The sequence below is a fragment of the Diadema antillarum genome, unplaced genomic scaffold, assembly GCF_040938485.1.
Source record: "Diadema antillarum isolate AM-2024a unplaced genomic scaffold, OU_Dant_1.0 scf00000200, whole genome shotgun sequence".
Lineage (NCBI taxonomy): Eukaryota > Metazoa > Echinodermata > Echinoidea > Diadematoida > Diadematidae > Diadema > Diadema antillarum.
Window position 1 is genome coordinate 255,369 of NW_027271089.1, and position 18,926 is coordinate 274,294.

The 18,926-nt window shown below is 37.5% G+C and overlaps 2 protein-coding genes across 2 annotated transcripts; one reads left to right on the forward strand and one right to left on the reverse strand.

Moving 5' to 3' along the window:
• The first annotated feature begins 6,494 nt into the window (after positions 1 to 6,494).
• On the forward strand, positions 6,495 to 9,833 carry LOC139723788 (thialysine N-epsilon-acetyltransferase-like). The gene is made up of 4 exons (XM_071634996.1): positions 6,495 to 6,639; positions 7,426 to 7,617; positions 8,436 to 8,476; positions 9,561 to 9,833. The coding sequence occupies exons 1-4, from the start codon at positions 6,495 to 6,497 to the stop codon at positions 9,831 to 9,833; spliced, it is 651 nt and encodes a 216-aa protein (XP_071491097.1).
• A 2,746-nt stretch (positions 9,834 to 12,579) lies between these two features.
• On the reverse strand, positions 12,580 to 16,620 carry LOC139723789 (arylacetamide deacetylase-like). The gene is made up of 4 exons (XM_071634998.1): positions 16,474 to 16,620; positions 15,275 to 15,518; positions 14,444 to 14,507; positions 12,580 to 13,393 (listed from the first exon to the last, which is right to left on the reverse strand). The coding sequence occupies exons 1-4, from the start codon at positions 16,618 to 16,620 to the stop codon at positions 12,580 to 12,582; spliced, it is 1,269 nt and encodes a 422-aa protein (XP_071491099.1).
• Positions 16,621 to 18,926: the final 2,306 nt, after the last annotated feature.

Genomic DNA, 18,926 nt, shown 5'->3' on the forward strand with positions numbered 1-18,926 from the left:
TCTGTGTTTGTTAGAGTGAATTATCATTTCGTCAAGAATTTTGCTATTATGTGCGTATACTGTGTGTGTGTGTGGAGGGGGGGGGGGTAATAACTGGCAAGCACTGGTTGTGATATTCGTCAAATGCCAACTTGATTTTCAATATTACATCCAAATGATGATGGTTGACGGAATGTGAATGCGAAATCAAAGCAATTTCTCTTCCGTTGTGACAGTGAGTAAGTTACACTCAGAATAGTGGTTTAAATGCCTGACTCAGTTAATGTGTGTGTGTGTGTCTGTCTGTCTGTCTGTTTGTATATCTATTTGAAACTGGAGACGTTGTTAGTTGCGGGGATGACTTTGTCATGTTTTGCGGAAGTCGCTTCGGTTGACACAGATAACGTCAGGGTTAGTTTAAAACCCTGCAACATCCGTCCGGACCTATACCATGCTCGTTGCTGTACAGACGTGACGTGCCAAACACTGCACAGGGCTTACTATTTCAAGTACCATCGGCGTCGTTGTCACAACTTCAGAAGGGCCGGGATAGGCCAGCTCATTTCGTCTAGGTACCTTTGGTGTGCACAGCGATATCATTCCATTTTGGGTATGTACCAGATCTCTCCTACCTCTAAGTGCCGAATAGATTAGAAAACAAGCAAACAAACAAACAAACAAGACCTTACAAGTAAGAATATAACCTTTCTGACTTGAGAACTTCGACTAGGCCTGGTTATGAGGTGCTTGAATATGAGACGATGAACAGGTGTGATAAAGATCGATTCGTAATCCGCATTACTAATTACATATACTGTATACACTAACGTCCGAAATTACTCCTATACATGTAGTTATTTAGTTCTCGATTCCCATACCATTTCCCTACCGAGCTAGATCAGTGCGGTCAGTGTACGTGGAGGTCACCTTCAGACAAAATATGAGAATTGCATGACATTCCAGAGATAGGATTGCCATTTCTTTTTTGGGTATAGCTTGGTGATTCGTCATCGTGACACGTCCTGTTTTCATCCATGCACGTGATTAAATGTTAACGTATATCAGATTTAACGTCATCAGGGTATATTTCAGAGAGGCCGCGGAGACTGAGCCCGAACCCGTCAACAATGTTCAGTAATAATGCATGTAATGAAATGGTAATACTCGATTTCACACAAATGATATTCGACAGAGCGCAACCAAGTCAAAAACATAACAAAACAAAACAAAAACAAAAAACACGTCAGACGTCCATAGACATGGGATTGTAAGCCGTAAGTGGGTTTGTCTGTGTTTTCAGATATGAAAATCGCATTGCGTAGCCGATTGTTAATATATTAGTGTTCATGTCGTTCTGTTTTAAAGGGCCTGAGCAGCACAATTATGCCATGCTAAGCACCCCCTAAGGTATACTTTGAAAGTTACGTTTATAATGAGAGGCAAGCTTAGGTTATATAGATATCACTACCCCTGTAAGGACGCTTATACCCAGACAAACGAACAAACAAGCAAACATACACACAAAGTTTTGTGCAATCGATAGTGACCGTGAAGCGATTTAAAATCGTAATATTTCTACTACCTCGTGTGCTGAAGAATATCATAAGAAATATCTTCAAATGAGCTCATATCATTCTGTCATTAAATAAAAGTGCATAATCCAGGTCATTATCTAAAGCATGAAATCTGATACCTAGCAAAGTATAGGCCCATGTAAACTGCTTCAAAGTTGGCTAGAAACTATATATCAGTTTGACATTGATCGTGATCCTGCAGGAATTATAGTATTATTCTTATCCTTTTTTCTTTTGTTACAAAAGAATATCAGAGGCCAACGTGGTCGCAGAATCTCCAAAATAAGTCTGAGCGTCGCACAACCAAGACCGGACTAGCCCTGAAAGTCCTTGATTAACGCTTTAGGTCCCATGCATCGGCGGCACACATGTGTATGCATATGTACAATGCCCATTGCATTTTAACGTGGCGATTCTGAAAGGGTTAAATTTGACAATAGATGACTATCAAAGAGGGATCTACATGATTTTCCCAAGCACAAAGAGGACTGCAAAATCATTGCCGTGAAACGTACATAACTCTTAAGTCCATTCACGGTCTAGGCAGAAAGCACCTAAGTAGTAGAAAAGATATTATTTCATAGTTTGAATATATACATTGTATGTTTCCGCTCCTCCCCTCCCCCACAACAACAACAACAACAACAAAAACAGCTACAATAAATGCACTGAATGAGAAGACTACTACAGCCTATGATGTCACATGCGTCGAACGATAAAAGAAAATGTAAAGAAAATTCAACACATTTCCACTTTTCTCGCATAATAAATGAACACTTGACTTGCCTCTTTCAGAAGGCAGGGGTAATAATATTACCATTAACATACGTCAGTGGCAAGTTGAGGAAACATGCACTTATTTCAAAAAATAAAATTTTGTGAAATTCTTTTTATATTTTCCTTATATCGTTCTACACGTGTGACATCATACAATGTAGTAATAGTCTTCTCATCCAGCAATGACTGCGCAGATACTTTAAAATTTCAAAACTTTTCAACGAATTGTCTGATTTTCCCCAAACTTTCACTGATGTGTTCTTCTAATATTGCTGCATTCACTCAATCCACATACGTAGGCCTATATAATGGTGCACTTGTCCTTTAAAAAGGTGATATTTTCACAGTAATTATCATGGATGTTTGAATACTAACATTGTTCTACACACAACAGGTGGTCATACACTGCACTTCAGTAGACCCTTGAATCAACAGCCTCCCCCCCCCCCCCCCCCCAGGAACATTTCTGCATACTTAAGTTCCCATCTCATACACCACGGAGTGGTCAATTTCTGTTGGATTGGTCGGACCTTCAAAATTGCAAAATGTTCTTATTCTTTATCAGAATTTGATCAAACTTTCACCACCACCTTCCCCTCATTTTTTTTCTATTCAAACAAACTTATTTTTAGGGTAGACTTCCCCTTTAACAATTTGATTGTTTGACAGAATTTCTCATCTTTACTAAAATAGATATCAAAAGTGCTGTATAAGATGATGCTATGAATGAAAATATCAAAGACCTTTTCGACAAATTGAAAAGTGCTATTTTTGGAATAGTAACCATCCCATTCATTTTGTATTTCATGTTCTATGGTTTATCGCATGACCTCGATCGTGTCAAAACAAAACAAAAATCAAATGAATAAAATATTGTTTCGTTGACTCCAGCACAGAATAAGTCTATCAATACCAAAAGACAAAAGTCCTTCTAAATTCATGGCTTCGCGTTGATGAACTGTATTGAACAGTCAATAATGAAATGTATGTTAGGAATTACATTTATGTGTAATGACTAATTTGGAATATATGACTTTTTTTACAAGACACATAAAAAAGCCACCAAAACCATTAATTGAGAAAGAGAGAAAAATACAAGCATTTCCGTGCATCTTTGTACGAAATTGCTCTTAGCCATAGAGACACTGCCTGCGGTGTAGCCCAAAATCCGTGCTTGGTCACTGTCGTGGTAATCATTTCCACCGATATAGGCAAAGCGACTTCTCCGAATCACTTCCGGTTCAGCGTGGATATAGATGACATCAGGCAGTGTGTTCACAAATGACCTATCTCGTTTTGGCAAACATCCGTTGCTATGGTGACATCTGCGCATAAGCATGATGATTGGTATTATTCAAGGAAGGACTGCACTAAAAGCAACAAAGAAACAAACGGATTCAATTTGAATGAAATGATAATGCAGTCCATCAATGATTGAGCAGTACAGTGAATTCTTTAACACAAGACGATTTATATAGAAACACTTTCGATCTGGGACATGTCATTCATGCATGCGTTAATACCATTGTACGATAGAATTTCTGGCTCGTGAAAAAAAAATACATATAATATGAAAGAAAGCAAGCGTTTGATACCTTTGATCATTGTTGAACAGTAATCCATATACGGTAGATTTATGGTATAAGAGGGATCGTATCATCCTGGTTATTTAAATCGAGAATTCGTATTCAATCCGTTACTCATCCTATTATCATCTATATAAACTCCAAAAATAACAGTATTCAACGTGTCTAGACACTTCTGTCCAAAACGTTGGAATTTCTTACCAACCACGATCAAACAGAGATCAATAATTCATTATGTTTGCATTTATTCTGCTTCTCACATGTCTTAAGTCAAAACAAAATAAACTTACATTTTAACATTGTTGAAAAGAATTTTGAACAAAATATAGCTATAAGTATAATGTCATGCGATACTGTACCATGATTATCATACTGGTTGTACGAATCGTCAAAAACAGTATATTTGATTTACAAAGGAAGCAGGAGACCATCACCATAAGTGTGGTTTGACTGGGCTGACGGCCTCATGGTGAATTAAGCTCAGTGCTGGTCTGCAGCACAAAAGGTCGATTTAAGCATTGTATACTAGTAATGTAGTGAGAGAAAAATGTTCAGTAGTGCTGCGCGCGTGCAGCATGTGTATTATGTGTTTTTGGCAGTGTAACATACTCATATACTATTCATCGATGTTACACAGTTTCATGTAATTCAAGAAAAGCTTCTTTTTAAAGTTGGTCTTGTACATACAGCTTATTTTCTCGGATGAATGAAAACTTGGTACCTTTTCCCTTTTTTAAAGTTGGTCTTGTACATACAGCTTATTTTCTCGGATAAGTAAAAACTTAATACCTTTTCCCCTTTTTCATGATGATAATCTTCATTAAAACAATTTAATTCTAGAACACCCATTGGATGTACGCACTCTACATCATAGACTACCACACGCACATTTTGTTTTGCTTTTCTTATATGCTTCTGTTCCAGTCAAGCTTAGCAAAATGACGACAGTCTCCTATATTGTGTGTGTGTGTGTGTGTGTGTGTGTGTGTGTGTGTGTGTGCGTGTGTGTGTGTGTGTGTGTGTGTGTGTGTGTTATGTTTGGTGTGTGGTTGAATATTAATGAATAAGGATTATTGAAAAAGTGTTTAAAACAAAACCAAATAAAAAAGTGTGAATGTGCGTGCATGTGTGTTGTGTGTGTGTGTGTGGGTGTGTGTGTGTGTGTGTGTGTGTGTGTGTGTGTGTGTGTGTGTGTGTGTGTGTGTGTGTGTGTGTGTGTGTGTGTGTGTGTGTGTGTGTGCTTGCGGGTGTGTATGAAGGAGATAAAGAGACCCACAAAACTCATCAACGCTCAACGCTGTATCATGAATCGCTCCCAATTGCGAGCAATCTCAGAGTCATCTCTCTCCCATTGTGTTGCCTATTATTCTACCTTATTAAAGCTGACAATCGATGTCACGCGGGAAAAATTATTACAGTCTCCAGCGCGGAAGGCTTCTCATTTACGCAGTTCAAGAGGCGACATCACATTCATGTGCCGCTACAATTATAACAATCAATGATCACATTTTGAACGTCGCGATTGGAGGATTTTCATTACGTTCCCAGTGTGCTTGGTATTTCATCGACGAAATTCAGTTTGAATCAATTATCTCGCATGGTGGTAGCTAATCAAATTCATGCGAAAGATTAGTGGTCATCCCGGCATTTAACAGTGCATGGCTAGTGCCTGAGCAGGGACTTTTTCACTGAATTCAATGCGTTCTGTATGAAACATGAAGGTATCGTGAGGGTAATAGTAAAGGTGTAGAACACCGACCTCAAAAGAATTGTCATCACCTATCTTTTTGGAATCTTTAGGAGACATGTTGTAAGAACGGGAGAGCATTTCAAATGAAGGTTTCCATGTGAACATGAAAAAGTCCAAGTTTCCCCGTGACACTTACTTTAGAGGGAGAAGTGACTTTTACTACTACTACTACTACTACTACTACTACTACTTCTATACTACTACTACTACTACTACTACTACTACTGCGACCACTACTACTACTACTACTAGTACTACTACTACTACTACTACTACTTCTACTACTACTACTACTACTACTACCACTACTGCTATACTACTACTACTACTACTACTACTACTACTACTACTACTACTACTACTATTACTACTACTTCTACTACTGTCATCATTTTTATCAATCTTGTGACTATTTATCATCATCATCATCATGTTTATAGGTTACTCCTATTGAACACGTATTATGTTAGCATTAACCTCAGTTTTGTTTGTTACTGTACTTCAATGGAGATACATTAAGAAACAGAGTCAAATTCAACTTAAGAGGCAAATGTTACAGGGTGTAGCATGTACAAACATCTGTTGCATATGCAAGTTCATTTCAAAAGCAGAACATCGTTGCGAAAATTAATGCATTTCGTGTTGGATATGCTTTTAAGATAATTTGATAGGGTAGCAGAATTTGCATATCGTGCCTATAGCCTGACTTATAGCCTTGCCTGAAATGTTAATGCTACTCATCTCATCTCATCTGCACTAGATTTGGGGGCGCGAACCAGTCTACGTTGGAATATCCGCAATCACCAAAAGGTCAGTATAAGCGTTGCCATGGTATACTACATCATTCGAAAAGGAAGGCCGGAGGACTGCAGCGACCTCTATCGTCCCATCCGGGAAACAGCTGAATTCAGCAGTCAAAAACAACATCCAAGCAGCGATGACCGGGACATGACCGTGGACACCACAGAAGATAGTAAGACCCCACCTTAAAATTGAGACACGCCTGTGTGTATGTGTGTGTGGGGGTGGGGTGGGAGGGGGTTGTGGAGGTAGGATTCGTGAATGGGGCAGTCTACCCCGATTGTGACGTCATAATTTGAAGATTATCATAAACGTCGAAAGACGTCTGCTGTATCTCCTCAGCCAGCAATACTATCTAAGGAGCAATGGAAAAGAATAACGCCTTATGGGATAATGTAGGAGCGATAAGAAACAATCACTGTTGTCCTATATTTTCATATTGAAACATAATATTATTTTCTGTGCGTGCAAATGTTCATCAATCTATATTTTTATCAGCTTCCTTATTTGTCTTTCTCTACCGATTTCCCCATCTATTTATATCTGAATCTTATTTATATGTATATATATATGTATCTATATATATATATATGTATATATATATATATATATATATATATATATATATATATATATAAATTACGTCTGTCTATCTATTTCCCTATCTGTCCATCCCCTATCTATTTATCTATCTATCTATCTATCTATCTCTTGCCTATTTATGTGAATTTCCACAAAGAAATGTCAATGAAGAATGACAGGGGCAGGAGAGAAAGAATGAATAGGTGAAATAGGAAATGATATTAGGATCAAATCTCTCCATCTCACGGAATGTTAAATTCAAGAAAATGCTAATCAAATTTCAGAATGAAGCAGAAGAGAAAGAATGAATAGGTGAAACGGGAAATTTGAATTATGATCTAACTTCTCCATCTCCTTCCTTCCTCCCCTGGTATAGTCTTGAGAAGGGATGCCTTCACCGACCCTCCGCGTTTCTCCTTCCTGGTGGTGGAGTGCTACTTCACCCAGGAGCAGATGGAGAGCAAGAACGGCGAAATCGTCGGCTTCTCTACCTTCAACGAGATGTACAGCATCTACAAGGGTCGGTCCGCCTTCATGAGCGGCATGTTCGTCACGTCGAGTCACAGGGGTAGGTGTTGATCATGGAGAGAAGTGCGCCCTTCAAAAGCTCGATTTCGTCTTTTTCATGGTTAAATTGTTGTTAATCTCTTTGTACAATTGGACATAAAGTGAAAATGAACGGCAACTGAAACATTTCAGTTGTATTTTTCCTATATCTTTGCGAATGTACCACTGTCGCCGTCGCATGGGGTGGCATAATTATAGGTCTGTGTTTACGATATCAAATTTACGAAAGGAAATGCATATGATACACAATACTTATGTATACACAATGATTGTGTGTCTGTCTGTCTGTCTGTCTGTCTGTCTCTGTCAATTTGTCTATGTGTGTATCGTGTGTGGGATATGCATGATGATTAACTGTACATACACACAAACAGAAAGGCAGACGGACAAACACAGTATAATTGAGCTTGTTATTTCATTTTGTCTCTGATTCTGTTGCGTATTAAACGGATGACGCATACGGCTACGTCATTCCGTTGTCTGTTCAAAACTGTCTGAAATGGAGAAGAATAGCGCTATATCACATGGAATACGTAAATGTGTTGTTGCGAGACAAGCAAACCAATTAAGTTTCACCGAGAGGGCAAAAAGGCTTATACACGCAACGCGATCGTCCTTCATTACAGATTCCAGTGGTCGTGCAGAAAGATAGAAATCATGTTATGATTAATGACATTTCTATTACTTCCAAAACACAATGTTAACGAGCACCATTGATTGATACTCCAGGGGCGTCGCTTGTTCTGACGTATCCATAAATATCAGCATGTTGGTGATTCAATATATCGTCTTGTTTTCATTTTTATTCTTGACTTCCAGGAAATAACCTCGCGCCGACCCTCTTTCGCACTACGTCAAAGGTATTGTTGAATGTCGCTTTCGTCATTACGTCCCTGTTTCATAAAGCTGTTCGTAAAGTTACGTACGACTTTACGAACGACTTAAATATGACAAGCCTAGTGGGTTTCGTAATCATTAATTTTTTTTTTTAGCTGAAGTTGACAATTGCAGATGAGAATGATTATTCTTACGTGTTAACACATGTTTTTAGTTGAAAGTGTATTTTTATCCCAATGTAGATAAAATATTGACATACATCAGTCGTACTTTGTTAAAACGTAAGGGGGAAATAGGCACACGTATTGGCACTTCATATTCCAGTCGTTCGTACAGTCAGGCGTAACTTTACGAACAGCTTTATAAACAGGGCCCCTGTTATAATTTCTCAGTCATGTAAACAAGATTTGTTGCATATCATTACGCAGCCGGAAATAATAATGTTAAATCAACCAGCGTTTTGTGGTTGAACATTGTTTGCGAATCTATTCATTTGCAAGGAATTTGTAACTTTGTGATATTGAAAATGAAATTTCATTTGAATTGAAAATTGAATGCTTAGTATTACTGTATCCGTATGTCTGCTCGCATGAATAATGACAGTCACCGGTCAAGTAACAGTGGCGGATCCTGGGGGGAGCGCACCGGGCGCCCCCCCCCCCATTCTTTTTTTATTTTTAGAATAAAAGAAATCAAAAGACAAAAAATTGGGGGAGGGGTGCGTGCGCCCCCTTTAATTTTGTAAAGGCGCCCCCTCTTTACATAATTCCTGGATCCGCCCCTGAGTAATTGACATAAACCCCTCCCCTCTCCCGCTCGTGATGAACCTCACAGATTTTGATAAGGTGGAATGAAACTCTGAGATTGATTAACAATCAATAGTCCTGCATCCAACATTGAATTATTGTATCAAAGCAAAGTAAAGTAAAGACAAGTAAAGAAAAGTTATATAAACTAAGATTAGGCAAAATATAAAACGTAAATTTATAGTCAGCGTACATGGCTGTGTCTGTATGATACAATGTGCGTTTTTAATTATATAATATGTGTTGTTATAGGTACGTTTGTACGTCTGTATAATAATATTTATCGATATTCTTTTCACAGATATGTCTCGACAGCGGTTGTAATTCTCTCATGTGGGGTGTGTCACGATGGAATTTTGGCGGGAAGACGTTCTACCAGAAGCTCGGAGCCGTGAACGCGACGGATCGCGAGCAGCGGGAATTCATGACGCTGAATAGAGATCACATGGAAAAATTGTCCAATAAGTATCGCGGATCTACAAGCGGAGGGGTGGAGATCTACATCGAGGGAGAGACCGACCTAGCCCAACTGGGCAACGATCTACATCGAAGAAAAGAAGAGACAAGTGATTAAAAATCCGCATAATGTAAAATCGAGAAAAGTGTGATAATATCGGGAATATTGTGCTAACAATGGGAAAAGTGTTCTGATATCGGGGTAAAGACAGTGTCCCTACATGTCGGGAAAGGACAAGTGTGCTAATATCGCGGAAATGTGTACTAGCATCGGGGAAGGACAAGTGAGCTAATGTCGAGGGGAAAGTGTGCAAATATCGGGAAAGGACAAGTGTGCTAACATCAGTGAACATCGGGGAAAGTGTGCCACTCAAAGTAATACCAACGGGGAGTCAAACAATATTCACATAATATTCTTTCACACCGAAAGACGTTTCTCAGTGCGAAAGACGACTTAATGCACAAGTCTGCGTGCATTCGAACACAACTATTGTCTCTGCCGGTGTTCAAAGGTGTATAAACACTGCCACCTTATACTGCCAATATCTATCATCATCGGCTTGAAGCGATTTGCGGAGCTTTGAAGTATCTATAGCATGATTTGTCGATAAAGTCTCCTCAGAAATATGAAAGAACAAAAAAAAAATTGAAGAAGAAGAGTGAGAAATAAGAACATGGAACTAGTTTACGTTTAGCTGGAAACACAAAAATAATATACCTTTGATATATTATAATATAGATGTAAAAAGAAAAGGGATATATGTGTACATGTATACATGAAGAATGATATTGCAAAAAAAAATGTAATCGCAATTTTCAAAGTTTGTAAAATGATATCATTACACTGAGAAAAATACATACATTTTGTATAATGCCTTTCCAATGAGACTTCAGAATTTTTGTCTCATGATAATTAATATCCTTAAAAGATGTCATCACTACTATCACAAGAATCTTAATTATCTTCTTTGTATTTCTGCAGATTCAATCTCAAATATCCTATAAGTTGATGAAATGGTATCTGTTCTTGAAGTTAGATTCTTCATGTATCGGCCAGATATATAAAAATATAATGTTATAAATGTACATCTGTATATTTTTATATATTGAGGAGGGAAAGGCATGTAGTTTTCTATTATAGGAGTGAATGAGTCCTTGAATGTGATGTACTCGAAAGAGTCCTCTTCATGTTCAAGTTCACTTTTATTAGAATAGTAAATTCAAAATAAAGTTATTAAGTTAATACAGTCCAAAATTGACACAGAATGATAAAAAGAGTTTATAAATTTTGAACTTGATATCTTATAGTCAATTAGTCTCAATCATAATGGACATTATTCCTTTCATCAGTAACGAAGTGTCGCTCACTCTGTATATATCTTTCACAAAGGTAATAACTAAATGTTTGCAATTCCTGAAAAATTGATAGGACGGAAGTTATTGTCTTTCTGTTGGTTTTTCAATTGAAGGGGAAATTTTATCCAAGATTTATGAACAAGGGAATGGGAGGTATGCAGTGGCATCAATTCATTTCATAATCAAACTGTGATAATGTGTGACCCAAAATTCTGTCATTAAAATGTACAAAAGTTTGATATTGCACAGCAACTTTCCCTTCATTAAGATTATAATCATTCTGCTGTTTTCATTGCTAGATTTTGACTTGGACATTCAAGCCAACGTGAACATTATTAAACGTGTATCGAGTGGATTTGCGATGTAGAAGTTATGTATAACTCCTTATAAAACCCAACGTTTGATAGGGCTGTATGAGTGTATATTTAGCTAAGCGGATAGTGGGTAAAGTGAATGGAATGGACAAGAATGTTAATCATATCAATATAGGCGATCTCCACACAGGTGCTTTTAAAGAATTATCGTATGATTTATTCAAATAAGAAATTGTGAACTGAATAAATTTACAATTGTAAATACACATTAAAATGTAATATCTGATATCAATACGCATTTACGTATATCTAGATATAAAATTTGTATGAGTATACACAATAAATCAATGAGGCCATTCTTTATATATATATATATATATATATATATATATATATATATATATATACAATGTATATATTACATATATAATCTATTTTATATATATAACGATAATATTCATGCACATAATACTCTCATGAATGTATGTGTGTGTGCACGCGTGGAGTGCAAGAGAGTGTGTGTTTAATTGTTTACATTCTTTCTTCTATGACTGTTGATAATTAGAATTTTGTGAAATTTGTGTTAAACGTTAACCTTGTGTTAAAATATTCAACAATCATGGCAAACGTAGGCACGTCCGTTAGAGTAACTGACATGAACTTATTACTTCTGCGCGTTTGTGTTTGTTTGTTTGGGGTTTTTTCAGTGGCCTGCAAAACGATGTTCCGAACATAATAATTTCCGATTGCACCATAGGTGCAGTCTAGAAGCCATGAGGCATTGGGTCAAAACACAAAATAATTTATAGCACAGTGTACAAATACTGTGACAAAGGTGAGAAATACTATATTTAATATATGTAAACTAATAAGAAACGTATATATACGTACAAAATGTGATGTCTTAATGTCTGAAATATTTGAACTTCCCTGTATATGCATTCCATGTAAATGTTATACTAGTAAGATAGGACATAGATTATAGCTTAAAGACAGAAACACAAATAGATAAGAACTTTCTTCCATCCTCAAGTATATCAAAATGACAATATTGCACACGGAAGACCACGTGAGTCATAAATACTGTCACCATGACATTCAAATTTTATTTCCCTTTTCACCAGCAATGAAATTCACACTGGTTCTCAGTACTTCGTTGGGGCTGCGGTAACATATAATGTATTATTCTGGGACTTAGATATAATCTTTGATAAAATCAATAACGTTGTTCTGCATTTCCAAGCCCATTTTAAAATGGACATTCTTAGAAATCCAGAAAATACCGTGAAAAGCGGATTCATAGTGTTTCCATAGGACATTGACCCCAGCCTGCTTCAGTCGAAGCGCGTAGTAAATACCGTCGTCGCGCATGGAATCAAAACCGCAAGTCAGGACAAACGCGCGCGGAAGTCCGCGTAGATTTTCGCGCACAATAGGTGCGAAACGCGGATCGAGATAGCACTTGGACACCTCTCGCCACACCGCATCGCTGTCTGGTCCCGGCTTCGATTCCTTCATCTCCCTTCTCTCTTTGGTGTGTATTTCGGCCAGACGAAGCTCAGGCGGAATCCAGTTCCGGTCGACGAATTTCCGGAACGGTCTGGCGTGTTTTGAATGATAGTGCACGTTCTCTAGGCACGAACGCCTAATCGCCTGTGCGTCAACTGTGCCTCGCGCGTACATCACTACAAATTCCGTGGCGCTCTTTCGGGAGAGAACCCCGTAGTCACCGAAATCAGCGTCTAATTTCTGATGCGAGTGCGTCTGAAAGTCAAGCTGCTGCGTTCCGGGGTAGATCAGAATCTGAAGTTTGATATTAGGAAGAGAGTGATTATCATAGATGTCTTGGGAGAGTGCTGCTGCGTAGCTTCCACCTGCACTGTCGCCACCTATGGCGACTCGTCGGGAGTCGACTCCAAATTCATCCGCGTGTTGCAAAAACCACGTCAGCGCACGAAGGTTGTCGTTGTACCCAATCGGAAATGGGTATTCTGGGGCTAGTCGGTAGCTGGGGAGAGAGAAATGCAGATGAAATTCATTTTCTGCACATTTCAACGGACATCGATATCTTAATCTAGGGCTACTTAATTGGCAAACAACGGCTCCCCTTCCCCCCCCCCCCCCAAAAAAAAAAAATCGCTTTTCAGTAATTAGAATCTTTCAAAGTTAAAACATATACAAATAAATAGAAAAATAGATAGATAAATAAATAAATGAATATATGATTATCCACTTGCATATAGATCAAATCACAGCACGCTTTGTACAAATAAATGATTACATTATATATGCATATACTGTGACTGATAAAGGCATTGTTTACCATTCGCAGATGAAACAAAAACCCAGTTGTAATGCTTCAGAATAGTTCAGAAATGTGAGTTAGGGATAGAAACAACCAGTGTAAAAACGCTAATCAGCATAATCAATGCTGAGTATTGTTAGATATACAAACTGTGAACAATAGTTATAATAGGATTGTTTCTAGACTAAGCCGTCTACAGTTATTGTTTCGTGAGAAAAATAGTGATATCTCCTTATATTTTAGGCTTCATTGCAGAATTTTTATATGATAGGATGTTTTGTGATACAACTGACCTACACATATGCGTCAAATGTGATAACTTAAACATTTTTTTAAATCACTACTCCCAATGGTAAACAGTACCTTTAAGTAAGAAGGTGATATACTAATTATATGGTATTAGGCCAAACTGAATTACACACCATTTAATTGTAATATACATATGGGTTTTTGTATACAAGGTATATCGCATATTCATGTAGGTTGTGGTGGGTTTTTGATAGATATGATATTACATGAAGTGAGAGTGAAAGTCCGCTTTTTTTACTTACGCTATCACCATGGAAATAATCATCACGAAGATCATGCATTTTTGCGCTACAGCCTATTGTAATTATACTGTCTTTGACATAATTATTATTTAGAATATGTATATTGCATTTTTATTTGCATGATACGCTTTGCAAATTTACATTGTTGTTGAAAATGGAAATGAATAAATGAAAAATGAGATGAAATGAAAATGAAACTCACTCGAAGGAAACGACGACCATATCGAGACGCTCGGCTTGTCTCCGCGTCAGTCCGTCGTACGATTCTGTAAGGTACAGAAAAACACAATTCAACGTTTGATTTTTTTTTTCCAGTTTCAAGGCGAGTCCTGCAAAATCACTTCATCTATTTGTCTCCATCTATCTAAACGTAATTGAGGAAAGTAATGAAAGTAATATAAACACTCATTTGCCACTTCAACTGAACAGTTAAATGTATTGATCAATCAATCAAAATCAACGTTTAATCAATCAAAGTCAACTGCACAGTAATTGTTAAATCGACACTAGTACTGTGCAGTTTGAATTCAAATTCGACCTCTATAGTACCTGGTCACTATAATGAAAGCAATTACACACATTACACGTGTATTAATTTCAATCAGAGTTCACAATAAGAAAGCTAAAAGAGCATGTTGCACGGCCAAACAACAACAACAACAACAACAACAACAAAACATGGTTAACATAATATGAAGAGTTTGTTCGCAAAAACCGATGTCCATTTTTGAAGATTTTGAAGTACGGTCTCTGTCATAAAGTACAAAATAATAGGCCCTACCTTTTAAATGATATTTTGGTCACTACATATAAAGTTACATTTTTGAAGTTATGATCAAAAGAAGCAAAAATTATTCTCCTTATTTTTCTTGACCTTTAATTGCAAATATCTCCATTTGGCAAATATGGACTTATCGGTTTTTGCGAACAAACTCTTCATATGTTGTTGTTGATTGCTATTCTATTGGCGGGCCTTTTTTTCTTCTGATTTGGGTTTTTGATTGTAGAATTAGACTGTTTCGGTTTACTTTACCTGGTGACCCCATCACCATGCCACCTCCGTGAATAAAGACGAATGCTGGTTGTAGTCCGTCGCGGTTCCGTTTTATTGGCTCGTATACGCGAACTCTGACCCCGTCAAAATACGTGACCCTTGACCTGATGTTTGAACCTTTAACATACTCTCGGGGTGTAGGTTCAAAGGCTTCTTTGAAGAGTCGCCTGCCTTTCAGATTTGCAAATTCGTCACCCGGATGTAACAGCATGTAGACTTTCACCTGAGACAGGGGAAAAGATACACATTTGCAAATTATTTTTGCTCGTATTTTTTTAAGTCTCTGCATATTCTCCAGTTTATATCAACAAATAATCAAATGTATGCGAGGATTATACTTGATGTAATTGATGTCCTGTAGATTATAGTACTGTGATATTCCATCTTGTGTGTGATTCCATAAATGAACTGAATCATGACACATATTTCACCACATTAGTGCAGAAATTTATGTCATCAATATGTCATTTGCGTCATCTAATACAAAAAAAATGTCTTTGACCCACGAGTTTATGAAATGTTAAAGAGGAAATCCACCCCCCCCCAAAAAAAAAAAGAAATAGAGTTTAAAAGAAAAAGAAAAATATTTCCTACAGAAAGATACAAAAAATGACACAAATCTGATAAGAATTACGGAAGATATGACATTTTGACATTTCACATTTTTTCGGAAAACATTTCTTGACCAGTCCTTGTATAATGAGCGAGTTGATGATGCCATACCTTCACAATTTTTAAATGTATTATGTGAGATTCGAAAAATGTGTTATTTCTAGCTAATACAAGTAAAAGCATGTTCCCATACCAAGATATATCAGAGTTAACATTTAGTTTGTTCTTTTTTTTTTGAAATTTTGGGTGGTTTTAAGGCAAGTTTTATGTTTATACACCTAATACATGAGATTTTTGTCATTTCTGAATATGAAATGAATAAGAAATTGAAAGAATCTGACATCGTAAACTTGCTCATTTTAATATTCATAAGGACTGTTCAAGAAATATTTTCCGAAAAAAAAATGTAACATTTCAAAATGTCATATTATCTTCCTTATTTCTTATCCGATTTTCGTCATTTTTGTATTGCTCTGTAGGAATATTTTTTGTCTTCCTTTCAGGTTTATTTATTTTTGGGGCGGATTTCCTCTTTAAGGCTACTAATTTTAAGGCAGCACACTTACACAGAGCCTCGGAACGATGAGTGAGACCATCAAGAGGCGATATTTGACGGGCTGCGTCAGGCCTCGTGGGACGGGGATTCGCCCGACGTACCAGCAAAGGAATGCCACGATCGACGCCAACACGAGAAAGATACCCATGTCAGTCATCTTTCTATAGATTCATCAAATTTTCGTAGATTCTCCAAATGTTGCTTTGGTCGGTATTGGATGCTCCTACATTACGCCAGATGTTCACACTAACATTGTCGGACGAGCCTTAACCCCCAGTGCCTGAAAGATGAAGAGAGAGTCAACATGAAAGTGTATTAGAACAGAAATATCTTTACAAGCGAAAACACGTCACAAAGGAAAAAAGACACTTCGAAATTCTACATGTTAACATCGTTTTCCCCAAGCCGAACTCATAAGGTATAGGAGTAAACGTTGGTGGCCATTGATTTTTTTCTCTTTTTCATCAAGATGCGCAGGTAAATGCAATCTGTCTTGTACAGAAAATAATCTTTGTTGGGGAAAAAATAATAATCTGCAGCATTGGGTTTGTGATATATTGAACTTGAAGGGAAAAAGCTGCGAAGAGTGGGCATCGGTTTAAAAACAAACGTCGTGAATAGCCCTTCACACGATACCATGAAATCGGTGGAATTGAGTGAGTCATTACATAGACTCACACACTTCTTAGGAGGAGACATTCAACCAAAATTACAGAGGGCCGCAAAACAAAACCAAAACCAACTACCGGTGTAATAATGTGACATGCAGCACCGCAGTAGTGTAAAAGCTAATTAAAAGCTCCTGCTCAACTTCATAAACCCTACTGTACTAGACGTGAGCCTAGCAGTGTGCCCTTCCGGGTTGCTCCACACACCATTACAGCGAAAATCAACCGGTAAATATGTTGTTTACAAAAACTTGATACTGAAAAGGACGCCTCCTGATATCGGGCCCGATTAAAATCTGTCCCCGACGCGAATTTCCATCAGTCAGTCCGTCCTTGATATACCGAAGTCCTAAACACCATTGCTAAACTTCAATGAAGAATGGCAGGGTCACATTTCAATGAAATAATTAGGCATGTGAAGGAAAGCAATTAAGCCTTGTTTTACAAGGCGTGAAGAGACAGAAATAACACATATCAACAACAATAACCAACAAAACAAAACAAAACAAAACAAAAGCAAAGTTATTATCAAATATATTACCTTACACGGGAATGTGCAACTGCTGGTTATAATCTAGTAGCATAATTATAATCAATGCCTATACACTCACGCTATGCTTTGCCAAAAAACAAGTGCTCATCTCAGTCAATGTGGGCCTAGAAGACGGTATAGGGAGTATGCTGTTGGATTCACACGCCGATGGTCATTCAATGATTAACTCAGCAAAATTGTTCATCCCTTCCCATCAAAGACGTTGAAAGGTGTCTTCTACTACATTCAGCTGTCATTCTGGTTCAACAAGTTAACATGGTTAAGGCGAACATCAAATATCACACCGGTAAGACAATGGAATTGGGCGAATCGTGGTCAGTTAGGTCTACACGGCACAATGTACACTTGTCGGGAAGAAAAGGGTACAGTGGTACAGGCATGCATAATCGATCGGAACGTTCATGGAAATAAAACACTAGGAGTGGGACTATCAAGACAGTGAGAAAGGGACCTTGGACAGATCAACCTATCGCCTATTGTAATCATCGGGTCACCGAACTTTACACCGTCATACTTCCCCATCCCTTTCCTGCTCCCCCCCCCCCCCTCCTGTCTCCCCATCCTCTCTGACTTTACTCGATGCCGCACATAGGATCATACCAGAGAGTTCTGTGGTCCCTGTTTACTAACAATATTGATATAATGTGCATGGAATGGAGTAGATGCGCGAACAACTTGCTTATGTAGGTTGTATACATTTAATCTTGAAATTCCCAGGGTGGTTGTTGTTGTTCAAATGCAATTATGCCCCAGTCTCATATCTCTTGGAGATGGAAAAAAATGAATGAATGAATGAATGAATGAATGAATGAATCTTGATATAATTGATTATCATTAGTTATTCAACAATGGAAAACATCATGTGTTACATTTTTAAAGCAGAAAAATTGATTTTTTCTTCTTTTTTTTTTTTGGGGGGGGGGGCATAATCATTGTGCATACGTCATTAGCTCACTAAATTTTATGTTTTCAAAACTACTATTTTTTAATTAGGCCTATTTACATGAATTAGCGAATATTTATATGATTTCATAATTTTCTTATTTTCAAAAAACCCAATTTTGATATTTTTGTGCTTGTGGATGGTTCTTCTCTTTCTTCTAAATCTAGTTTTACAGTCAAACTTGCCTTATAGCGACCACCTATCTACTAGTATTCGTGTAGGTATCGTGGCCACCTGCCGTTTACTGCCACTGAAAAAAAAAAAAATGCTCCGAGATAAGGCCATTGAGTTAGAGACCC